A 27,028-nucleotide genomic window follows, 5' to 3' on the forward strand; every position below is an offset into this window, starting at 1 on the left:
GATATTTGAACTCCAGGTTCAAAAGGCCTGAGAATCATTCAGCCTCTCTTTTTTTGGTCGGTATGTTCGCCTGTCTGCTGAATGGACCATTTCACACAGAATGGAGGCCCTTTCGAAATAGGCCTAGTCTAACTGCCATTTCTAAAACTACTTCTTATTACTTAAAAGATGTTTCGAGGCGTCTTTTAAATTGCAATGGGTCTGTCAATTGGCTGGACCCTGAATTATTTTTGCCGGAGAAGACAGGCAAACAATTTTGAACTCCTCCGTCTCCCTGAAAGGGCATAAACCATTTCATTTTGAGAGGGATGCACAGCATTTTGTGGGGCACTTACCTCTGGTGATGGGGCTTGGGCGTTTCAAAACTCACTCCAAGAAGCAGTTATGTCTATTGTCTACAACTGCTGTGTCTCTGATACTACATCTGCAGTGCACAGAAATTATAAGAATTTGACTTACCAGAGTAATTTCTCTGCTTATTGAATGCCCACACTGAACAACCATAAGAAAACATGTTCACCAATCAGACCAAGCATCCCTCTCCAGTACAGCATGGCTGCTATAGGAGACCGTATGGCCGGTCAGTTGTAGGCTAATCCCGATTTAAAAAGCTATTCTCACACAGATCTTTCCACATTATGGTGAGTTTAAATAAACAGTTAATGATGACTAAGACCACACAAAGGGGCAGTTTTAGTTCCAAAACTGTATAGAACTGGATTTGTTGCACCTTGTAGCCTTCATGAATGTTAATTTAACAGAAAATGTTCTGAAAATAGGTATGTTAGTTGGATTAGTGATATTCCCAAGACATCATCAGGCTTTGGGGTATGCATTGGTTAAAATGGTAAGAGGATGTCCTTAACAAAAAAGCCAATGTCACAGTGAGGACTGTCACATTCAGCAGCACTCAAAGAGCAGGAGGCATAAGAGACATTACATTGTCCTTTGCCTTTGCCATGCATAAACTGCTAAATCAATGCTACTTATTGTAAAACAATGGACAGCAGAGCATGCCAAGTGAATACCATAGCCACCGATCCCCTAACACACACTGCCCATTTCAGCATATTACTAAACCCTGACATGCTTGCAGTCATCAAGGACCTCAGCCACCCGAGCCACAGCCTGTTTACCCCCTACCATCTAGAAGGAGGAGATAGTACAGGTACATTAAAGCCAGGACCGAGAGACTGAGAAACAGCTTCTACCTCCAGGCCATCAGACTGTTAAAAAGACACCACTAGCCTTAGTCACTGTCCTAGCCGGCTACCACCCGATGCTCTATCCTGCACCTTACAGACTGCTGACCTACGTACATTGAACAATGGTCACTTTAATAATGTTTACAAATGGTTTTACCCACTTTATACAGTATATACATACACCTACTCATTCAAGGGTTTTTCTTGATTTTATATATATATATATATATATATATATTGACTTTATTGTTGTTTTCATTCCTCAATCTATACACATTATCACATAATGACAAAACAAAAACAGTCATCCTTTTCCTCATAAAAATAAATAAATACAATTGATATCACATTTACATAAGTATTCAGACCCTTTACTTAGTACTTTGTTGAAGCACCTTTGTCAGCGGTTGCAGCATCAAGTCTTCTTGGGTATGACGCTACAAGCTTGGCACACCTGTATTTGGGGAGTTTCTCCCATTCTTCTCTGCAGATCCTCTCAAGCTCTGTCAGGTTGGATCGGGAGTGTTGCTGCACAGCCATTTTCAGGTCTCTCCAGACATGTTCGATCGGTTCAAGTCCAGGCTCTGGCTGTACCACTCAAGGACATTCAGAGACTTGTCCTGAAGCCACTCCTGCTTTGTCTTGGCTGTGTGCTTAGGGTTGTTGTCCTGTTTGAAGGTGAACCTTCACTCAAGTCTGTGGTCCTGAGTGCTCTGGAGCAGGTTGATGCTGCCACCACCATGCTTCACCGTAGGAATGGTGCCAGGTTTCCTCCAGATGTGACGTTTGGCGTTCAGGCCAAAGAGTTCAATCTTGGTTTCATCAGACCATAGAGTCTTGTTTCTCATGGTCTGATAGTCTTTAGATGCTTTTTGGCAATCTCCAAGTGGGCTGTCATGTGCCTTTTTTACTTAAGAGTGGCTTCCGTTTGGCTACTCTACCATAAAGGCCTGATTGGTGGAGTGCTGCAGAGATTGTTGTCCTTCTGGAAGGTTCTCCTATCTCCACAGAGGAATTCTAGAGCTCTGTCAGATTGACCATCGGGTTTTTGGTCACCTCCATGACCAAGGCCCATCCTCCCTGATTGCTCAGTTTGGCCGGGCGACCAGCTCTAGGAAGCATCTTGGTGGTTTCAAAGTTCTTCCATTTAAGAATGATGGAGGCCATTGTATTCTTGGGGATCTTCAATGCTGCAGAATTATTTTCTTACACTTCCCCAGATCTGTGTCTCGACCCAATCCTGTCTCAGAGCTCTACGGACAATTCCTGTGACCTCATGGCTTGGTTTTTGCTCTGACATGCACTGTCAACTGTGGAACCTTTTACAGTGCCTTGCGAAAGTATTCGGCCCCCTTGAACTTTGCGACCTTTTGCCACATTTCAGGCTTCAAACATAAAGATATAAAACTTTATTTTTTTGTGAAGAATCAACAACAAGTGGGTCACAATCATGAAGTGGAACGACATTTATTGGATATTTCAAACTTTTTTAACAAATCAAAAACTGAAAAATTGGGCGTGCAAAATTATTCATCCCCCTTAAGTTAATACTTTGTAGCGCCACCTTTTGCTGCGATTACAGCTGTAAGTCGCTTGGGGTATGTCTCTATCAGTTTTGCACATCGAGAGACTGACATTTTTTCCCATTCCTCCTTGCTAAACAGCTCGAGCTCAGTGAGGTTGGATGGAGAGCATTTGTGAACAGCAGTTTTCAGTTCTTTCCACAGATTCTCGATTGGATTCAGGTCTGGACTTTGACTTGGCCATTCTAACACCTGGATATGTTTATTTTTGAACCATTCCATTGTAGATTTTGCTTTATGTTTTGGATCATTGTCTTGTTGGAAGACAAATCTCCGTCCCAGTCTCAGGTCTTTTGCAGACTCCATCAGGTTTTCTTCCAGAATGGTCCTGTATTTGGCTCCATCCATCTTCCCATCAATTTTAACCATCTTCCCTGTCCCTGCTGAAGAAAAGCAGGCCCAAACCATGATGCTGCCACCACCATGTTTGACAGTGGGGATGGTGTGTTCAGCTGTGTTGCTTTTACGCCAAACATAACGTTTTGCATTGTTGCCAAAAAGTTCAATTTTGGTTTCATCTGACCAGAGCACCTTCTTCCACATGTTTGGTGTGTCTCCCAGGTGGCTTGTGGCAAACTTTAAACGACACTTTTTATGGATATCTTTAAGAAATGGCTTTCTTCTTGCCACTCTTCCATAAAGGCCAGATTTGTGCAATATACGACTGATTGTTGTCCTATGGACAGAGTCTCCCACCTCAGCTGTAGATCTCTGCAGTTCATCCAGAGTGATCATGGGCCTCTTGGCTGCATCGCTGATCAGTCTTCTCCTTGTATGAGCTGAAAGTTTAGAGGGACGGCCAGGTCTTGGTAGATTTGCAGTGGTCTGATACTCCTTGAATTTCAATATTATCGCTTGCACAGTGCTCCTTGGGATGTTTAAAGCTTGGGAAATATTTTTGTATCCAAATCCGGCTTTAAACTTCTTCACAACAGTATCTCGGACCTGCCTGGTGTGTTCCTTGTTCTTCATGATGCTCTCTGGGCTTTTAACGGACCTCTGAGACTATCACAGTGCAGGTGCATTTATACGGAGACTTGATTACACACAGGTGGATTGTATTTATCATCATTAGTCATTTAGGTCAACATTGGATCATTCAGAGATCCTCACTGAACTTCTGGAGAGAGTTTGCTGCACTGAAAGTAAAGGGGCTGAATAATTTTGCACGCCCAATTTTTCAGTTTTTGATTTGTTAAAAAAGTTTGAAATATCCAATAAATGTCGTTCCACTTCATGATTGTGTCCCACTTGTTGTTGATTCTTCACAAAAAATACAGTTTTATATCTTTATGTTTGAAGCCTGAAATGTGACAAAAGGTTGCAAAGTTCAAGGGGGCCGAATACTTTCGCAAGGCACTATATATATATATATATATATATATATATATACACACACACATACACACAGTAGCAGTCAAAAGTTTGAACACACCTACTCATTCAAGGGTTTTTCTTGATTTTGTAGAATAACAATGAAGACATCCAAACTATGAAATAACACATATCGAATCATTCCAGGTGTCTACCTCATGAAGCTGATTTGTTTAACACTTTTAAAAAAAAATTTTACTATTATTTCATAGTTATGTCTCCACTATTATTCTACAATGTAGAAAATAGTAAAAACCCTTGAATGAATCAGTGTGTCCAAACTTTTGACTGGTACTGTATATATTCTGGTCTCTGATATGTCTCATTCTAATATTTCTCAATTTTTCTTGATTATGTGTGTATTGTTTTTTTGTTTTTTTTGTATTTGTATTGCTAGGTATTACTGCACTGTTGGAGCTAGAAACACAAGCATTTTGCTGCACCTGCAATAACATCTGCAAATCTGTGTACGCAACACTGTGGAGGAGAACCACGGAGACACTGTGGAGGAGAACCACTGAGACACTGTGGAGGAGAACCACTGAGACACTGTGGAGGAGAACCACTGAGACACTGTGGAGGAGAACCACTGAGACACTGTGGAGGAGAACCACTGAGACACTGTGGAGGAGAACCACTGAGACACTGTGGAGGAGAACCACTGACACACTGTGGAGGAGAACCACTAACACACTGTGGAGGAGAACCACTGAGACACTGGAGGAGAACCACTGACACACTGTGGAAGAGAACCACTAACACACTGTGGAGGAGAACCACTGAGACACTGGAGGAGAGCCACTGACACACTGTGGAGGAGAACCACTGACACATAGATAAAAATAAAGCAGCATTACACCATGTACACTACATCATATAAAAAATTGATAATACAACAGTCATTTTGAAAGGTTTTTCATATTCTTAAATGAGTCATGTATGTCGAAAAAAGTTACGTGTTGGAGACACAATGTGTTTTGTCATCACAGAAATAAATGCAATCCAGAAACAGCCTAAAGCATTATTTTAACACGTTTTCTATGTGTATAAAAGCGCTATAATGTATTTTCTTCTTGTCTATAGGGGCATAGAGATCCCAGCTCTGAAAATAACAGAGCCAATGCAACATTTCTCTACGGGGTCCTATAGGTTCACAGCTCCATCTAGTGACTGGTATGAGGCATCATACTATTTCCCTAATGTATGGAAAACTTCAGGTGCCTGAATCTAAAACAAAACATGCAAGTCATTGAGTTCAATGAAGCACCTGAAGCACAAAACATGTGATAACATTTGAAAGTACAAAAATATAATCCAATAATCACAACAAACTGGCAGGTTCCTGTTTAGGAGCTCTACGGACAATTCATTCCACCTCATGGATTGGTTTTTGCTCTGAGATGCACTGTAAACTGTGGGAACTTATATAGACAGGTGTGTCCCTTTCCAAATCATGTCCAATCAATTGAATTTACCACAGGTGGACTCCAATCAAGTTGTAGAAACATCTCAAGGATGATCAATGGAAACAGGATGCACCTGGGCTACATTTTCAGTCATATAAAATGGTTTGAAAACTTAAGTAAATAAGGTATTTCTAAACATCTGTTTTCGCTTTATGGAGTATTGAGTGAAGATTGATGAAAAAACATGTTTATTTAATCCATTTTAGAATAAGTCTGTAACGTAACAGAATGTGGAAAGAGTCAAGGGTCCTGAATACTTTCCGAATGCACTATAAAGAGTCACCTGTCTATCAGCCATGTTGTAATGAACACTGGCTATGGCAGCTTTACATTCAACAGTCAACCTGCCTATCTGAAGAGTAGAGCAGAAGAGTGAAATATAGATCATGCCTGTACCCCCATCACACCCCCACCCAGGTCTCCCCTCCTCCCCCACTGAGTTCCACAGTCTGGGCCTGCTGCTGCTGCCACCACTGCACCGAGAGGGAATTTACATTTTAATAGGCAGAGCTGCTCACCGCCTCCGAATGAGGGTATATGCTCAGCTGAACAGCAGGAAATGCACCCTACTGCAGAAGTTTAGAATGAACCCAGAGACAAATCCTGAGGCACACAGAAGGGAAATTATATTTTTTGCCCAGTCGTCTATCTGTGGAGCTACCACATCGTATACACAAACACACATGATATCTATGGAGCTACCACATCATATACATAATCACACATGATATCTATGGAGCTACCACATCGTATACATAATCACACATGATATCTGTGGAGCTACCTCATTTTATACATAAACACACATGACATCTGTGGAGCTACCTCATCATATACATAATCACACATGATATCTATGGAGCTACCACATCGTATACATAATCACACATGATATCTGTGGAGCTACCACATCGTATACATAATCACACATGATATCTATGGAGCAACCTCATCGTATACATAATCACACATGATATCTGTGGAGCTACCACATCATATACATAATCACACATGATATCTGTGGAGCTACCACATCATATACATAAACACACATGACATCTGTGGAGCTACCACATCATATACATAAACACACATTATATCTGTGGAGCTACCTCATCATATACATAAACACACATGATATCTGTGGAGCTACTTCATCTTATACATATAGATGCATGTGTGCATGGACTCTACAGGGTGTCGAAAGTGTTCCACAGGGATGCTGGCCCATGTTGACTCCAATGCTTCCCACAGTTGTGTCAAGTTGACTGAATGTCCTTTAGGTGGTGGACCATTCTTGATACACACGAGAAACTGTTGAGCGTGAAAAACTCAGCAGCGTTGCAGTTCTTGACACAAACCGGTGCGCCTGACACCTACTACCATACTCTGTTCAAAGGCACTTAAATTGCTTGTCTTGTCCATTCACACTCTGAATGGCAGACATACATGTCTCAATGGTCTCAAGGATTACAAATCCTTCTTTAACCGGTCTCCTCCCCTTCATCTACACTGATTGAAGTGGATTTAACAAGTGACATCAATAAGGGATCATAGCTTTAACCTGGATTCACCTGGTCAGTCTGTCATAGAAAGAGCAGGTGTCCTTAATGTTTTGTACACTCAGTGTATATTTCCACACTATGAGGTTGCAATAATACTGTGAAATGTGAAAATTATGATAATACCCTTTCAGTGTAAGAGCTGTTTGAAAAGGCAGACTGAAATTTCTGCTCGTTTTGCAAGGGTGGAGTTTTGGCCTGACTGGCGACATCACATGGCAGTGTAAGTTAAAAGACCAATAAGAAAGAGAGTTTCAAACTTCTCTGCCAATAACTGCAGGTTTTCAGGTTACATATCCCTCCCATTAGGCCCCTCCAATTAGGACCAATCACAGACAATCCTAAAAATAAAAAAAATACTTTAGAAATGTATTTTTCTTAATTGTTACACATAAATGGATTCGTAGTAGTTTATTACTTTTTCATATAAGTTGATATTTTGAGAGATAAACTTGCCAAAATAGCCAGATAAATGAAATGTGACTGTAGATTGTGGAGCCTAGGTTGTAGATGGTGGCGGATCCCTCCTCTACAAATAACTGGGATTAATTTATGTTCCAGCATCATACCCTTGTTCTCTGTAATGCAACATTCCTTCTCTTTACAATCAGACATGTGATTTCCATATGTTTGATATTGTTCCATTTATTTCATTCCAGCCATTACAATGAACCTGTCCTCCTTTAGCTCCCCCGGTTTACATAGCTAGGTGCTAGACTAAGCACACTAATCCTTGAAAATGACCCCCTCTCATTTTCTCCTTCCCTCTCTTTTCTATTTTCACAGCGTTGGTAGCGTATGTCTGTGTCACTGTGGAGTGTGAAACGGCACAACGTGTCACATAGCTCCAGGCATGCAATCAAGATGAGCTGGGGCCCCTCCCCGGCCTAATTAATAACTATTGAACACGCTAACAACAATCAACACTAATTAAATACGCGTTTGTTGACAAGGGTGCAAGCCTTATCAAAAGCACAAGGCGGGAGGGGAGGGAGGGGATGTTGATGGGATGTTTGGGTGTGTGAGAAAGGGGGTGGGGGGGTGGGGCGAGGGGCAAAAAAACGAGGGCTTCTGTTTTCAGTAATTAGTTAACGAAGTGCCCCGAGTCACACTTAATTCCGAGCCACGACGTTACTATCCGTTTGTCTGCCTGCCGCTCTCCGCTGGCAGAGGATACAGGACAGTCAGCCCAGCTGGGGACGAGACGTAGAAGTCATAAACGTCACTGTGTCCCTGATGACATATAATGCCATGGTTGTGTTTACACAGGCAGCCTAATTCTGACCTTTTTCCACTAATTGGTCTTTTAACCAATCAGATCAGCTTTTTTGCTAATAATTGGGCAAAAGATCAGAATTGGGCAGCCTGTGTAAACACAGCCTTTTTGACAAGAGCCCATAGGGTTCCATTTGGGACACTGCCACTGTGTAAACATAGATGTGCAATGTAGAGGTGTCCAGTATGTGTGAAATCCATACACTAGGTTGGACAAACATCAGCGGCAACAGTCAGATGTATGCCAGTCACGTGACAGTAGACCCATCAAGTGACGAGAAAGTAGACCAACTAATCATCAATATGACCTAAAATAAAAGTGACTGCACATGAGTGGTTGCGCTGCTGAGTCCTGTGCTTTCTATTGCAGAATCCTTACTAGAAGCTTGAGCAGTTTACAATACAAAACAGTCCTTCCCATTCTGATAATCACAGAATTGAAAGAAAAAAAAAGGTCAGTGATGTACAGAGTATTACATGTAGGAGGTTTGGTGGAGAAAGAGGTGCATGACGAGTTGAGAGGTCTGGTGGGGGTATTAAACGCTGTAACTACGTGTGATTACCTGCCCTGTTTGGAGCCAGGAGATGTTATGCTACAGCTCAGGAAAGTCACCGCTGATATTACTGTACAACTTGTGCTTCAACCAACAAAATCTAAATCTCTGAGTTTACAAGCAAGAGGTTTGACCCTTCATGTTTTCCAGTCTGCACACAGCTGTAGCCTACACACAGCTGTAGCCTACACACAGCTGTAGCCTACACACAGCTGTAGCCTACACACAGCTGTAGCCTACACACAGCTGTAGCCTACAGTGCCTTCAGAAAGCACAATATTCACACCCTTGGCCTTTTTCCACATTGTGTTGTGTTACAAGCCTGAATTTAAAATTGATTAAATTCAGATTTTGTATCACTGGCCTACACACACACACACACACACACACATACACACACACACACACACACACACACACACACACACACAACCCCATAAGATCAAAGTGAAATTATGTTTTTAGATATTTTTACAAATTAATAAAAAATAAAAAACTGAAATGTCTCGAGTCAATAAGTACTCAACCACTTTGTCATGAAAAGCCTAAATAAGTTCAGGAGTAAAAATGTGCTTAATAAGTCACAGAATAAGTTTCATGGACTCTCTCTGTGTTTAACATGATTCTCTGTACCCCACACACACAATTATCTGTAAAGTCCCTCAGTCGAGCAGTGAATTTCAAACACAGATTAAACCACAAAGGCCATGGAGGTTTTAAAAATAAAAAAGCAGACATTGAATTCCTTATTTTGAGCATGGTGAAGTTATTCATTACACTTTGAATGATATATCAATACATCCAGTCACTACAAAGATACAGGCGCCAGAGAGGAAAGAAACCGCTTAGGGATTTCACCATAAGGCCAATAGTGATTTTTAAATAGTTACAGAGTTTAATGTCTGTGAGAGGAGAAAACTGAGGATGGATCAACAACATTGTAGTTACTCCACAATACTAACCTAAATGACAGAGGGAAAAGAAGGAAACCTGTACAGAATACAAATATTCCAAAACATTATTCCTGTTTGCAACAAGGCACTAAAGTATTACTGAAAAAATGTGGCAAAGCAATGAACTGTTTGTCCTGAATACAAAGTGTTATGTTTGGGGCTAATCCAATACAACACATTACTGAGTACCACTCTGCATATTTTCAATCAGTGGTGGTGGCTGCATCATGTTATGGGTATGCTGGTAATCATTAAGGACTGGGGAGTTTTTCAGGGTAAAAAATAAACGGAATGTAGCTAAGTGCAGGCAAAATCATAGAGGAAAAGCTGGTTCAGTCTGCTTTCTACGAGACACTGGGAGATTAATTCACCTTTCAGCAGAAAAATAACCTAAAACATAAGGCCAAATCTACAATGGAGTTGCTTACTAAGAAGACATTGGATGTTCCTGAGTGACCGAGTTACAGTTTTGACTTAAATCTATGGTAAGATTTAAAAACGGTTGTCTAGCAATGATCAACGACCAATTTGACAGAGCTTGAAGAATTTTGAAAAGAATAATTGGCAAATATTGCACAATCCAGGGGTGCAAAGCTCTTAGAGACTTACCCAAAAAGACTGCCATAGGTGATTCTAACATGATTCTAACAATGGTGTGAATACTTATGTAAATAAGATATTTCTGTATTTAATTTTCAATACATTTGCAAAATTGTCTAAAAACATGTTGTTTTCACTTTGTGATTATAAACAAATCTATTTAATTCATTTTGAATTCAGGCTGTGACACAACAAAATGTGGAATAAGTCAAGGGGTACGAATACTTTCTGAAGTACATTATCAGAATCTGACTGGATCACTTCTGGACATGAGTTTGTCCCCCCTAACACCCACCCTGGCCTACTGACCAAGCCCCCATGCTCAAAACAGGGGTGATACTGAGTGACAGCTACCACAGGGCAAAGCCCATGTATCGACAGCAGACGTTTGTTCCCATGATCGGTCCCTGATAGGCAATTGAATTTGTCAGTGACCCTAAACAATTGCTGGGACGAGGATCAGCAGACTTCCCTTCCCCTGGCCTCCCGCTGCCCACCTGATCGATAAGGACCCGATCGATAGCCAGTGACCGATATTGATCACTCTGTCCTGTCTGCTGTCTGTTCCCTTCCCAGCAGCCAGCAGCACAGGGTTGGCGTTAGAGGGATGTAGTGGGTGCGGGAGTGCACCTCCCTCCCCCTCACTTGTTGAGTACAGCCCAACAGACACACATATGTTCAGTAAAGGACATGAGCGTAGACACAAACTTGGCCACGTCCTCCCTCTCACACACTTTAATCAAGCCACAAAGAATGCAGATCTAATCATTTCAAACCACCTGATCTTTTATTTCAGGGATGAACGAGATGTATTTTCCAATAAGACATGAAGAGCATTGCTGTGTCTCTGGGGCAGCAGGTGAGAGTGGGCGTAGAGACTCCATGCATCAGCTGCTGTGGTCGCCAGTCTCATACTACTCATATATAGTTGTTTCTGTAAACAGGTCTCAGAGTTAATCAGATTTACAAAACCCCACCTGAGGGGCACTCTAGACCCCCAAACAGACATCATGGACGTCAGGCCAGTCAGCTGCAGTCCCCCTCTCAACCCCCCTCCACCCTTCGCTCCAGCCCCCTCGTCACATATGGTCGAGGACGTTCCTCCTAACGAGATAGGCCTGACAAATGTAAGAGACAGGCATAGCAGTGTTCCGCCGGTGAATGAATCTCCACAGAAAAGCACTTGTGGATAAACTGAGGGGCAGCAGCAGCAGCGTGGTGATCCAGCCAGTGAGACCACAGCAGCTGCAGCAATTACAGCCAATTAGCTGCAAATTAAAAGGTTTAAGAGACATTACTTATTGTGTGTTTTCGAAGAGGGACCGTTTTTGGATTGATTTATTTTTACATTTGAGTGCTCCACACATCGGTTGGTAAACGTTTGCCTTGGCTGTCTCAGTCTCTCCGAGCCAAGGAGAGTTAGTTAACTGTTGTCGGTAATTAAAGGTCTGAACACCCCCTAGAATAACCTTGTGCTGTCAGGATGTGTTTTCAAGGCAACACTCAGCTAATGTTTAAAGTCTTCTTTGGAGGTTGTGTGGTTTTTTAAACATCTCTCTGCGTATCCCCTCCCCCCAACAACGACCCTCTTTTTCACAAAATAACTAACAATGACCTTCTGCAAACAAACATGCGTTACTGAGATATCCCAGATTCCTGTGCTGCTGCGGTAAACACACACAAGCGGCTGCTGCCGAGACGTTCATTCAGTGCATTGTGAACACAGCTCGGTGTTAATTGCACAGATGACGGTTGGCTTTGAGCCGTGCTGGCCTGCCAGGATGGAGGCTTTTCTTCAGCGAGCCAGCGAGAGGTGCAATTAGAGCCTGATCGATACCGATGCTTCCTTCAGAATTTCTCTATCAATTTCCAATGGAATACACACAAACACAGCAGCCTTGAGCTGTCAAAAGAGGCCCGTTCACTCACCCCACTCCAGGCGAAGTTGTTTACGTCACGTAATTGATTTTTTTTTTATTGTCTTTCAGTAGAAAGTCTGTAGAAGCGACTTAAGTGGACCATTTCACAAAACAACACAACACTGCTGAACATTACACATATGAATGGTGTTGGTGGATAAAGGAGAAAAAGTATCTCAAGTCTGTCTATTCATATTTAAACCTTTTCACCAAACTAAAACAACTAAAACACTTCTAGCAATGTAGGCTGTGCTTTTAGACGGACACAAACACATAGTCAATGCGGAGTGGCTTTCGTCCATGGCAAGAGGTCAACTTCTACTGTGGCCTAAGTGGGGATCATGTGCCTATATTATTATGACTCACTCCAACTCTTGGTGTTGTGTGGTCCAGCCACAGTGTGTAGTACTACATACAGTACATTCAGAAAGTATTCAGATCCCTTGACCTTTTCCACATTTTATTAATTAAGTTACAGCCTTATTCTAAAACGGATTGAATAGATATCAATCTACACACAATACCCCATAATGACAAAGCAAAAACTGTTTTTTAGAAACTTGCATGAACATGTTTTAAAAAAAATAATTAAATAGCACATTTTACATAAGTATTCAGACCCTTTACTCAGTACTTTGTGACGCTACAAGCTTGGCACACCTGTACTTGGGGAGTTTCTCCCATTCTTCTCTGCAGATCCTCTCAAGCTCTGTCAGGTTGGATGGGGAGCGTCACTGCAAAAATATTTTCAGGTCTCTCCAGAGATGTTCGATTGGGTTCATGTCTGGGTTCTGTCTGGGCCACTCAGAGACTTATCCTGAAGCCACTCCTTTGTTGTTTTGGCTGTGTGCTTAGGGCCATTGTCCTGTTGGAAGGTGAACCTTCTTCCCCGTCTGAGGTCCTGAGCGCTCTGGAGCAGATTTTCATTGAGGATCTCTCTGTATTCCGCTTCGTTCATTTTTCCCTCGATCCTGACTAGTCTTCCAGTCCTTGCTGCTGAAGAACATCCCCACAGCATGATGCTTCCAACACCATGCTTCACCATAGGGATGGTGCCAGGTTTCCTCCAGATTTGATGCTTTGCAATCAGGTAAAAGAGTTCAATATTGGTTTCATCAGACCAGAGGATCTTGTTTCTCATGGTCAGAGTCCTTTAGGTGCCTTTTGGCCAACTCCAAGCAGGCTGTCATTTGCCTTTTAATGAGGAGTGGCTTCTGTCTGGCCACTCTACCATAAAGGTCGGATTGGTGGAGTGCTGCTGAGAAGGTTATCCTTCTATCTCCACAGAAGAACTCTGGAGTTCTGTTAAAGTGACCATCGGGTTCGTGGTCACCTCCCTGAACAAGGCCCGTTTCCCCCATTGCTGTTTGGCCGGACGGCCAGCTCTAAGAAGCGTCTTGGTGGTTCCAAACTTCTTCCATTTAAGAATGATTTTCATTTTTTAAATTTAACCTCTTTTTAACTAGGCAACTCAGTTAACAACAAATTCTCAGTAAATGAGGCCATTGGGTTTTTGGGGACCTTCAATGCTGCAGATTTTTTGGTACACTTCCACAAAAGATCTGTGCCTCGACACAATCCTGTCTCGGCATTCCACGGACATTTCCCTCGACCTCATGGCTTGGTTTTTGCTCAGACATGCACTGTCAATTGTGGGACGTATATACAGTTGAAGTCGGAAGTTTACATACACCTTAGCCAAATACATTTAAACTCAGTTTTTCACAATTCCTGACATTTAATCCTAGTAAAAATTCCCTGTCTTAGGTCAGTTAGGATCACCACTTTATTTTAAGAATGTGAAATGTCAGAATAATAGTAGAGAGAATTAATTATTTCAGCTTTTATTTCTTTCATCACATTCCCAGTGGTTCAGAAGTTTACATACACTCAATTAGTATTTGGTTGCATTGCCTTTAAATTGTTTAACTTGAGTCAAATGTTTTGGATAACCTTCCAAAAGCCTCCCAGAATAAATTGGGTGAATTTTGGCCCATTCCTCCTGACAGAGCTGGTGTAACTGAGTCAAGTTTGTAATGCCTCCTTGCTCGCACGTGCTTTTTCAGTTCTGCCCACATATTTTCTATGGGATTGAGGTCAGGGCTTTGTGATGGCCACTCCAATACCTTGACTTTGTTGTCCTTAAGCCATTTTGCCACAACTTTGGAAGTATGCTTGGGGTCATTGTCCATTTGGAAGACCCATTTTTGATCAAGCATTAACTTCCTGACTGATGTCTTGAGATGTTACTTCAATATATCCACTATGTTCCTACCTCATAATATCATCTATTTTGTGAAGTGCACCAGTCCCTCCTACAGCAAAGCACCCCCACAACATGATGCTGCCACCCCATGCTTCACGGATGGGATGGTGTACTTCAGCTTGCAAGCCTCCCCCTTTTTCCTCCAAGCATAACGATGGTCATTATGGCCAAACAGTTATATTTCTGTTTCATCAGACCAAAGTACAATCTTTGTCCCCATGTGCAGTTGCAAACCGTAGTCTGGCTTTTTTAATGGTGGTTTTGGAGCAGTGGCTTCTTCCTTGCTGAGCGGCCTTTCAGGTTATATCGATATAGGACTCGTTTTACGTGGATATACAGTGCCTTGCGAAAGTATTCGGCCCCCTTGAACTTTGCGACCTTTTGCCACATTTCAGGCTTCAAACATAAAGATATAAAACTGTATTTTTTTGTGAAGAATCAACAACAAGTGGGACACAATCATGAAGTGGAACGACATTTATTGGATATTTCAAACTTTTTTAACAAATCAAAAACTGAAAAATTGGGCGTGCAAAATTATTCAGCCCCTTTACTTTCAGTGCAGCAAACTCTCTTCAGAAGTTCAGTGAGGATCTCTGAATGATCCAATGTTGACCTAAATGACTAATGATGATAAATACAATCCACCTGTGTGTAATCAAGTCTCCGTATAAATGCACCTGCACTGTGATAGTCTCAGAGGTCCGTTAAAAGCGCAGAGAGCATCATGAAGAACAAGGAACACACCAGGCAGGTCCGAGATACTGTTGTGAAGAAGTTTAAAGCCGGATTTGGATACAAAAAGATTTCCCAAGCTTTAAACATCCCAAGGAGCACTGTGCAAGAGATAATATTGAAATGGAAGGAGTATCAGACCACTGCAAATCTACCAAGACCTGGCCGTCCCTCTAAACTTTCAGCTCATACAAGGAAAAGACTGATCAGAGATGCAGCCACCTGGGAGACACACCAAACGTGGAAGAAGGTGCTCTGGTCAGATGAAACCAAAATTGAACTTTTTGGCAACAATGCAAAATGTTATGTGTGGCGTAAAAGCAACACACCATCCCCACTGTCAAACATGGTGGTGGCAGCATCATGGTTTGGGCCTGCTTTTCTTCAGCAGGGACAGGGAAGATGGTTAAAATTGATGGGAAGATGGATGGAGCCAAATACAGGACCATTCTGGAAGAAAACCTGATGGAGTCTGCAAAAGACCTGAGACTGGGACGGAGATTTGTCTTCCAACAAGACAATGATCCAAAACATAAAGCAAAATCTACAATGGAATGGTTCAAAAATAAACATATCCAGGTGTCAGAATGGCCAAGTCAAAGTCCAGACCTGAATCCATTCGAGAATCTGTGGAAAGAACTGAAAACTGCTGTTCACAAATGCTCTCCATCCAACCTCACTGAGCTCGAGCTGTTTTGCAAGGAGGAATGGGAAAAAATGTCAGTCTCTCGATGTGCAAAACTGATAGAGACATACCCCAAGCGACTTACAGCTGTAATCGCAGCAAAAGGTGGCGCTACAAAGTATTAACTTAAGGGGGCTGAATAATTTTGCACGCCCAATTTTTCAGTTTTTGATTTGTTAAAAAAGTTTGAAATATCCAATAAATGTCGTTCCACTTCATGATTGTGTCCCACTTGTTGTTGATTCTTCACAAAAAAATACAGTTTTATATCTTTATGTTTGAAGCCTGAAATGTCGCAAAGTTCAAGGGGGCCGAATACTTTCGCAAGGCACAGTAGATACCTTTGTACCTGTTTCCTCCAGCATCTTCACAAGGTCCTTTGCTGTTGTTCTGGGATTGACTTGCACTTTTTTCACCAAAGTACGTTAATCTCTAGGAGACAGAACACCTCTCCTTCCTGAGCGGTAGAACGGCTGCGTGGTCCCATGGTGTTTATACTTGCGTACTATTGTTTGTACAGATGAACGTGGTACCTTCAGGCATTTGGAAATTGCTCCCAAGGATTAACCAGACTTGTGGAAGTCTAGAATTTCTTTCTGAGGTCTTGGCTGTTTTCTTTTGATTTTCTCATGATGTCAAGCAAAGAGGCACTTTTTGAAGGTAGGCATTGAAATACATCAACAGGTACACGTCCAATTGATTCAAATTATGTCAATTAGCCTATCAGAAGCCTTTAAAGCCATGACATCTTTTTTCTGGACTTTTCCAAGCTGTTTAAAGGCACAGTCAACTTAGTGTATGTAAACATCTGACCCACTGGAATTGTGATACAGTGAATTACAAGTGAAATAATCTGTCTGTAAACAATTGTTGGAAAAAATGACTTGTGTCCTGCACAAAGTAGATGTCCTAACCGACTTGCCAAAACTATAGTTTGTTAACAAGAAATGTGTTGTGGTTGAAAAACAAGTTTTAATGACTCAAATCAAATCAAATTTTATTTGTCACATACACATGGTTAGCAGATGTTAATGCGAGTGTAGCGAAATGCTTGTGCTTCTAGTTCCGACAATGCAGTAATAACAAGTAATCTAACTAACAATTCCAAAACTACTGTCTTGTACAGTGTAAGGGGATAAAGAATATGTACATAAGGATATATGAATGAGTGATGGTACAGAGCAGCATAGGCAAGATACAGTAGATGGTATCGAGTACAGTATGTACAAATGAGATGAGTATGTAAACAAAGTGGCATAGTCCAACCTAAGTGTATGTAAATTCCGACTTCAACTGTACATTCAGATGTGTGCCTTTCCAAATCAAGTCCAATCAATTGAATTTACCTCAGGTGGATGCCAATCAAGTTGTAGAAACATCACAAGGATGATCAATGGAAACAGGATGTACCTGAGCTCAATTTTGAGTCTCATAACAAAGGGTCTGAATACTTATGTAAATAAGGTAGTTCTGATTTTTATTTTGAATACAAAATCTAAAAACCTGTTTTCTATTTGTCATTGTGGGGTATCGTGTATAGAATGATGGGGAAATGCTTTTATTGAGTCCATTTTAGAATAAGGCTGTAACATAACAAAATGTGGGAAAAGGCAAGGTCTGAATACTGTCCAAATGCACTGTATTACTATTGTGTTGTATGCCAAGTGGATGAGTAGGGAACAATACAGAGTGACTGCAGTAAAATAACAACTCAACCTGCCTGCCGGCAAGAAAGACATACAGTGGGGCAAAAAAGTATTTAGTCAGCCACCAATTGTGCAAGTTCCCCCACTTAAAAAGATGAGAGAGGCCTGTCATTTTCATCATAGGTACACTTCAACTATGACAGACAAAATGAGAAGAAAAAAAATCCAGAAAATCACATTGTAGGATTTTTAATGAATTTATTTGCAAATTTAGTGGAAAATAAGTATTTGGTCAATAACAAAAGTTTATCTCAATACTTTGTTATATACCCTTTGTTGGCAATGACAGAGGTCAAACGTTTTCTGTAAGTCTTCACAAGGTTTTCACACACTGTTGCTGGTATTTTGGCCCATTCCTCCATGCAGATCTCCTCTAGAGCAGTGATGTTTTGGGGCTGTTGCTGGGCAACAGGGACTTTCAACTCCCTCCAAAGATTTTCTATGGGGTTGAGATCTGGAGACTGGCTAGGCCACTCCAGGACCTTGAAATGCTTCTTACAAAGCCACTCCTTCGTTGCCCGGGCTTTTTTGCCCCACTGTTAGCAAGAAATGCAGACAGATATACAACTCAACCTGCCTGCTGGCAAGAAAGAGATACAGATATACAACTCAACCTGCCTGCCGGCAAGAAATGCAGACAGATATACAACTCAACCTGCCTGCCGGCAAGAAATGCAGACAGATATACAACTCAACCTGCCTGCCGGCAAGAAATGCAGACAGATATACAACTCAACCTGCCTGCCGGCAAGAAATGCAGACAGATATACAACTCAACCTGCCTGCCGGCAAGAAATGCAGACAGATATACAACTCAACCTGCCTGCCGGCAAGAAATGCAGACAGATATACAACTCAACCTGACTGCTGGCAAGAAATGCAGACAGATGTACAACTCAACCTGCCTGCCGGCAAGAAATGCAGTCAGATGTACAACTCAACCTGCCTGCCGGCAAGAAATGCAGACAGATATACAACTCAACCTGACTGCTGGCAAGAAATGCAGACAGATATCAGTATACAATTAAACCCAGTTCAATCCAAAAGCTTTTTGTGTCCATGTTAGAGAGATATTGGAATTTGTCTCCGATTTGCACACACAGACCCAGAACACAAGGGGATTCAGCTTCTTAATTCTGTCCTCCATCATATGTAGTATGCCCTGATGACTGAGGGATCTCTGCCCTCTCTTCTTTAGCAAGCCAACTAAATAGGCTAGCCTTAGTGTAGAACAGGGATTCCAGTTTTACCTTTTCCATTTGAAAAGCAAGAGAACACCACATTGAAGGACTATCAGCCCTGCAATGGGATTGACAGTTCACCTTTAGTAAATACCTTCAATAGCTCATAGTAAATCACACAAGTAAAACAAGACAATGCACTTATTTTAGAGTATCTAATTGCCAATTAGTAACCCAATTGCAAAATGCTATAGTTTTTGTCTAATTGATAGCTTTTACAGCAATAACCTTCCTGGTAGGCTGCCTTTACCCTGGCAGTCCCTCGCAGCAAGCCACATTTTACCTCATTAGATTACTGCAAATTGCAGAAAATGGGAAATGGGTTCATTTACCTAAGTGGTGTGATTGAATGTATGTTTATAAAGCTTTTATGAAAGAAACATTTCTTCTCGCCATGTCTGTTTCTCGTTGATTTCCAGACACAGTGGGAAACCACTATGCTAATTACAACGTGAACAGAACAGAGATAACTTTTACACGATATACAAACTCAGATACAAACTCTGATCAAGTCTAGCTAAAGTACAATCTCAAAACACTGGTGACTATTAAAAACACATTAGGGATCTTGGTGTGATGCCAACTTTACTTTTTACTTATCAACTTCACAAAGAATCAGACCTCTGTGATCTCTATTCGTATTACTGCTAATGTCTCCATTTCAATTACTAGACAAAGGAATCCCTACTTAATTTCCCACCATTGGTGTTTATAAACTGTCAGTGGAGCGATGTGACACGGTGTACAGCAGTAGACCTCCTCAGAGAATTCGGGGGGGGGGGGGGGTATATATGACAGAGAAAGGTGTGAGCCACGATTCTGACACTTTGCGGCGCATCATATTTGTAAACATCGTTAATCACAGATTAGCAGATTAGAGAATAACAAGACCCAGAGGATGATTCTATTTATCAACTTCCTCTGTTACGGATAAAGGCTGGGCTGGAAGGGTGTGTGAAGGGATGCACATTGCCTGAGGAAGAGAGGTCTGAATTGGAATAAACCAACAGTCTTTTGTTGCCACCCACCCACAATCCAGTGTTTCTCCAAACCCCCAACCGAGGCCAGACACCATCACCAGAGCTACTCTCCTACCTGACAGTTACCAGCAGTACCAAGTCCACACCCCCTGCTCCCAGTACCATACACTCCCATTAATATTACATCACAACATCTCTCCCTCGATCACACGTCTTAAAAATAACTAAAAAGCTTAAAAACATTGATAAAACCAGACATGCACACACAAAATGTTACATACTCACACAAACCAATATTGTACTCTCGCTATACATTTTATAGTATGCATAATGCCCAAAGAAGGCGATCATAAAGGTTCAATGGGTTCAGTTGGGTCTAATAAGCGTCCCTGACATGGCATGATGCTAGCATCATCTCTTAACATAAACAAGTGGACGTCTAGGTTCTGAGGTGTGATAAATATAAAGCATACTCGGCAGAACAACAGCCAGAGTAACACATTGCCTCAGCATAAGGCATCCATCCATGGTAGATCTGAGGAACTTATAAAAGGCAGACAGTAGCACGCATGCATGTCAAGAACTCAGTCTTTTGTCACTCCAACGTGGCCCCTGCAGTTGCCGAGGAAACCGCTGCTCTGCGTTGCCACGGCGCACATACAGAGTGATGTGGATGCCACGGTTCAGTGATCCAGGGGCCGTCCACTACTCTTCCTCATCCTACTCCTTCCTTCTGTCCTGAATGCTCTGCCATAGAACAGACCACACCACACATCCACCACTCCCCAGATATAACAGTACCTTCTGGCTTTGTGTTTATAGATTTGCTGAGCACCCTGTGCAATGTTTCCACCAGTTAATTTCAAAAGACAAGAACAAGAGAAAAAATACATGTTTTTTTACACCAAAACATAAAGTTGTCTTCTCTCCACCATTGTCATCTTTTTTGTAATGCATTTTATATTGTATTGTCTTCTGAAAATAACAGATGCACTCAGTAAATCAGGCCTGTAGTATGTAAATCAATCAGGGCCCTCTATGTTAATTGATAGCTAGCTAATTGAAGCACTAATCCAGTCACTAAGTACTGTACTGCCTCCTGGCCTCTGCTCGGGAGTATGTCCACAGTAAACAGCAAGAACAGAGCAGGTCATCAATGCCTCGTTTCTTAACCCATGGAGGGGAGAGGGTGACAGAATACCTATCAACTCTAGAATACCTATCAACTACAGAATACCTATCAACTAGCTGCAGATCTGAGACTAGGAGGAATAATATTAGACAGACCACTCTGTTAGAGGAGAGCAGAGTGTAGGACAGGGGTCTCCTGCTTCAGTCCTGGAGAGCTACTGGGCAGGCAGGTGTTTGTTACAGCTTGGCACTTAAATACCTGATTCACATAATTGCAATTGAAAAAGAATGCCACTGAATGGGACCGAGAGCACGACATCACTAGAAATTAGGTCTATAAAAAATAGAAATGTGTTCAGGAACTGCCTACTTGTGTTAATTCTTCTGTGGACTGAGATAGTATAGTACAGCGACTGTAGAGAGGGGCTTGATAACTATTGGATCTGAGGTGAACAGAACAGGACAGGAAGTTCACCACTGTCCTATAGTCCACTGTGCCAGTCTGTCGTCCCCCACTCTATTCACCTGAGAAAGGAGAGGGACAGTGAGCGAGCGAGCGAGCGAAATCGATAGTAGGTGCATGTCTCCCCACACATAACAGAGGTGAAAGTTGAAGCCTGCACCAGAGACTGTCCTCCTGAGTAATTACATGAGCGAAGCTCTTAACATACAAAACTGACCTCGCTTTCAAGTGTACCAGTGTTAATAATCAGTGTTCATAATGAACATAATCCATAGGTCAAGGTCCTCGACAACCTTGCTCCAAGCAACAACTGCAAGGAAGGAACAGCTTGGTAAATTGCAGTTTCTACAAGAGCAGTGATATGCTACTGCTCCCTGGTGTACAGGGAAAACATGACAGCCACACAGGGGCATGAACACCTACCTGTTCATTGTACACACAGACATACACACATACTATATTTTCATTCAGAAGCAGAAAGACTATTTGCCATTCTATAAAATTGTTGGTAGATTATCATTTTTGTATGTATATCATTGATAGATTGAAATGTGTAATATATTCTGTTGTGATCTAAAAACAAAAAGTTTTTCAAAAAAGAAATGTGTAACATACTGTATCTTCACAATTCACATAGTTAATGGAAAACTAAAGATTAGATAAAGCCTGTAAAAGTTGTGTGTTTCAACAGAAATGTATACATAACACTTGTGTTTGTTTAATAAGTAACCTCCAAAGAAAGTCCATCCTTATAATCTGTATGGAACCCAACCCAAGTAGTACTCCTATCGTCTGCTTAGCCTGTGCTGAACACATGGCCTGTCATAATGACCGAGCAGAATGACTGACAGTTCCTTCAGTTTCTGCAAGTTCATGGTGAGTATGTAAGTGTAGCTACCCAGTCAGTGAATGTTATGAATGACCTGATTGACAACTGTGGGAAAGTTCAGTCATTAGTCATCAATCCCTAATCTATGACATTGTGCCACAAAACCAGTGTAAATCTTTCTCTTTAAAAGCACACAAATATAAACATATCAGTACAGCGCTTTCTTCTTCAGAAAACATTCCTCCACTGAATATTGTGAGACAAGCACATGGTATAAGTCCATCTTTGGACCTGTAGTAAGGCCTCCTTCAAAAAGGCACATCAGTCATCGGAAAGTGACTTTGTTCACTTGAAGTGTTATCCCTCTGTGCTGTTAGTTCACTTGAAGTGTTATCCCTCTGTGCTGTTAGTTCACTTGAAGTGTTATCCCTCTGTGCTGTTAGTTCACTTGAAGTGTTATCCCTCTGTGCTGTTAGTTCACTTGAAGTGTTATCCCTCTGTGCTGTTAGTTCACTTGAAGTGTTATCCCTCTGTGCTGTTAGTTCACTTGAAGTGTTATCCCTCTGTGCTGTTAGTTCACTTGAAGTGTTATCCCTCTGTGCTGTTAGTTCACTTGAAGTGTTATCCCTCTGTGCTGTTAGTTCACTTGAAGTGTTATCCCTCTGTGCTGTTAAAGGACACTGGAACCAAATAGGCAAAGCAAGAGCGAGGACTCCTTCCATCCGTGCAAAAATACAAATGTGAAGTAGTGGTGTAGGAGGACATTATATGAACTATATTAATCACCTGGAATCATTTGTTTATTAACCAAGTCTATTAACTGACATTGCTGACTAAGATCAAGAAATGGTCATTAGAAACAGAACGTAAGTATTTAATAACATTGTGAATGAAATTAATTCCAATATACAAAGCAAAATCATAAGTTACAAGGCATCATTGGTGATAACAAGGCATTAGTCAGAGAGAGAGAGAGAGAGAGAGAGAGAGAGAGAGAGTCCTTCATGGACATTGATTACCATTGTTATAGTGGACAGTTCAATATCTTGTCAGTATATTCCAAAATCTTTGCCATGGCTAGAATCAGAGTCTCTCAGGATAGGTTGGATAGCCTCTCACTCACCTCCCACAGCTTCTTAGCCAAAGCATCGTCCCGCCCCTTGGCGCCTACTTCCTGTAGAGCACATGAAGAGAAGTAGCGTCCACTCAGCGGCTCGATCCCCTCTTGGAGGGCACAGTGTAGGGTGGTCTGGGCTCCCCTCTCAACATCCATGAAGAAAAGCTTAGAGATGGGCTCTAGAAAGAGCCTCTGCCATAGTTTCAGGTTGCGACCGAACTCAGTGTGAATGACCCCTAAATGACAAATGGTAATTTAGTATGCGATAGGATGGAATAGAATAAACCACATTGTCTGCAATGTTTTGCAAACGCAGTACTGCTGTGTAAAAACACACTATACAATACACACTTGACACATACTAGCCATCTGAAACATCAAACAGTCTGCATATAGATTACAGAAAAACTCAAATGTAAAACCAAGTAAGAAGGATCCCTTCTAGGTTCTCCAAGGCAGAGCAACTGACCTGGGTGGAGGCTGTAGGTGGAGAGCAACTGACCTGGGTGGAGGCTGTAGGTGGAGAGCAACTGACCTGGGTGGAGGCTGTAGGTGGAGAGCAACTGACCTGGGTGGAGGCTGTAGGTGGAGAGCAACTGACCTGGGTGGAGGCTGTAGGTGGAGAGCAACTGACCTGGGTGGAGGCTGTAGGTGGAGAGCAACTGACCTGGGTGGAGGCTGTAGGTGGAGAGCAACTGACCTGGGTGGAGGCTGTAGGTGGAGAGCAACTGACCTGGGTGGAGGCTGTAGGTGGAGCGCAACTGACCTGGGTGGAGGCTGTAGGTGGAGAGCAACTGACCTGGGTGGAGGCTGTAGGTGGAGAGCAACTGACCTGGGTGGAGGTTGTAGGTGGAGAGCAACTGACCTGGGTGGAGGCTGTAGGTGGAGAGCAACTGACCTGGGTGGAGGCTGTAGGTGGAGAGCAACTGACCTGGGTGGAGGCTGTAGGTGGAGAGCAACTGACCTGGGTGGAGGCAGTAGGTGGAGAGCAACTGACCTGGGTGGAGGCTGTAGGTGGAGAGCAATTGACCTGGGTGGAGGCTGTAGGTGGAGAGCTACTGACCTGGGTGGAGGCTGAAGGTGGAGAGCTACTGACCTGGGTGGAGACTGTAGGTGGTAACGCTGGTCCCCTCCAGGCGGTTGGCCAGCTCCCGGGTGAAGAGCACGTTGCACAGCTTGCTGTGGCAGTAGGCCCTGAAGTTATGCCAGGTGGACTGGCCTGACACCAGGTCCTTGTGGGTACCCAGGAGGCCAAAGTCGACAGAGCCTAGCCGGTGTAGGAGAGCCGACACGTTGACAACACGACTAGGACCACACTCCTTCAGCCGGTCCAGCAGCAAGCAGGTCAACAGGAAGTGGCCTAAGTGGTTGACACCAAACACCATGCCGAACCCATCCTCAGTGTAGCCAGGCCCCAGCATTCCTGAAACGAATCACATTTTATTGGTCACATTAGCCGAATACAACAGGTATAGAGGGTACCTTGAAATGCTTACTTATGAGCCCATTCCCAACAATGTAGAGCTAAAAAGTAAGAAAAATATTTGCTAAATAAAAAAAGGAAATAGTAACACAAAATAACAATAACGAGGCTATTTACAAGGAGTACCAGTACTGAGTCAATGTGCAGGGGTATGAGGTAGTTGAGGTAATTCAAGGTGACAGACAGTGAGACCAGAGACAGGGAGTAAGGCTACACATAATGTCCAAGTATTTCTATATTTGTCTTAAAATGTGTGCATTATTTTATCCATAGGGTAAGAAGAGATGTGTCACATTTGATTCAATAGGGTTCACTGAATAGAGAAAGTGTGTTTTATGTATTGGGAATGAATGTTTCCAATCCCTCTTTCTCTGCCACACCTGCATTGTTGATGAGCAGGTCCAGTCTGACTTCAGTCTTCAGGAAGGTTTCAGCAAAGGAGCGAACAGACTTCAGACTGCCCAGATCCAGATGCATGAACACCACCTCATTGCTCCCACTCTCCTATAGAACAGAGGAGGAATCAAACAGTGGATTTCCAACACCATACATTTTCACACAGGGCAAACAAATCCCTGATCAGTATGTATTGAGATGGCTATGCCACAACATAATATTTTGATTATTATGTTATCAATAAGGCTCCTCTAACCCTTCTGATATCATAGACAGCAGCCTCAGCTTTCTGTTTGCTGCGGCAGGCAAGGATGACCCTTGCACCTCTCTTGGCCAAATCCAAAGCAGTAGCCTTTCCAATACCAGTGTTACTCCCTAGGGAACAACAAAACACATGTTAATGTAAAGGTCTTCCACATGAACGCACTTAAAACGTGCGCACACTAAATCAGTCCCATCACATAGTAAGGCAACAAAATGTGCCTAACTAACCTGTTACGATAGCAGTCTTTCCTTTAAGTGTCACAGAGCTCGTGCATCTTGATCCCCTGATCACATTGTAATAAAGTATCAAATACAACGCAATCCCTACTGCCAGAATAGATAGCAAAACCGACATTATTACAGTACCGAGCGTTGTTTCCGAATTCGGGAATGTAATTTAGTTTGAAAGCTATCAAAGTTCAGCTGGCTAACATACGGCATGTGCTGTTTTTGTTTTTATTACGCCCTCAACAGCTTCCGGGTTTAATTTATACCTGCAGTACGGAAGTAATTCCACCAGATGTCGTTTTTGTAATCTGCATGAAAATCGGCTCCATATTGAGGGCATAGATCACTTTCGGATGGAAAGTGAAATTCGAGATTAACATCTCAGATTTAAAAAAAAACCTTCATTAAAAAAACATGCCAATACATGATCACTACATATTAACTACGCTTGAATTGCCCTGCCAATGTTGTTCTTCTCAGGCCATTTTGCAATTTAAAAAATGTAGGTAGGCCTATATGATCACACTAGTAATATATAATATGTGGTATTGCTTGTGAGCCGAGTGAGCATAATAAATCGTTTTTTTACTGTACAGGTGGCCAGCATCTGATGGTCAGTCTGCGGGGAAGGAGGGAGCAGCCGTGAAGCTGCACCTCACCCGACCGTCACCGTCCCTCCTCTCTTCCTCCCTCGACTGAGGAAATCGGACAGTCTTCCAGTCCCAGCTGATGACTCAACTCACACTGCATACATTTTGCCTCATGCAGCAATTAATGTTGTTACTCCTATGACCAGAGAAATTGTACTATTCCTCGATATTAAAAAAGACAAATAACCCCGAAAGCCTATCAAAACGCACATTTTGTGGCTTATAAAACTGTTGAACAAAGTGTTGACAGTGCTAACAATTTAAACATGAATTTACTCGTTAAAAAATCTATTTGCTCTATCCGTTGAGTCTCTAGTCAATGGCGCAAGAAAACTGCAGACACGGTGATCTGAGCTACCTGTT

At 42.2% G+C, this 27,028-nt stretch overlaps 1 protein-coding gene across 1 annotated transcript; it reads right to left on the bottom strand.

Moving 5' to 3' along the window:
- Positions 1-23,385: 23,385 nt before the first annotated feature.
- Positions 23,386-27,016, bottom strand: dhrs13a.3 (dehydrogenase/reductase (SDR family) member 13a, duplicate 3). The gene is made up of 5 exons (XM_036965786.2): positions 26,016-27,016; positions 25,780-25,898; positions 25,508-25,631; positions 24,741-25,067; positions 23,386-23,880 (listed from the first exon to the last, which is right to left on the bottom strand). The coding sequence occupies exons 1-5, from the start codon at positions 26,140-26,142 to the stop codon at positions 23,621-23,623; spliced, it is 957 nt and encodes a 318-aa protein (XP_036821681.1). The 5' UTR covers positions 26,143-27,016; the 3' UTR covers positions 23,386-23,620.
- Between the last annotated feature and the right edge of the window lie 12 nt (positions 27,017-27,028).

Source organism: Oncorhynchus mykiss, chromosome 27 (assembly GCF_057628025.1).
Source record: "Oncorhynchus mykiss isolate SJ-2025 chromosome 27, ASM5762802v1, whole genome shotgun sequence".
Lineage (NCBI taxonomy): Eukaryota > Metazoa > Chordata > Actinopteri > Salmoniformes > Salmonidae > Oncorhynchus > Oncorhynchus mykiss.

Bases quoted from the DNA above. Each gene is read 5' to 3' on its own strand.
- dhrs13a.3 (XM_036965786.2), bottom strand. From the start codon at position 26,142: ATGTCGGTTTTGCTATCTATTCTGGCAGTAGGGATTGCGTTGTATTTG. The intron at 25,899-26,015 runs GTTAGTTAGGCA...GTTGTTCCCTAG, and splicing joins AAAGACTGCTATCGTAACAG to GGAGTAACACTGGTATTGGA. The intron at 23,881-24,740 runs GTCAGTAGCTCT...TTTGTCATTTAG, and splicing joins CACCTACAGTCTCCACCCAG to GGGTCATTCACACTGAGTTC.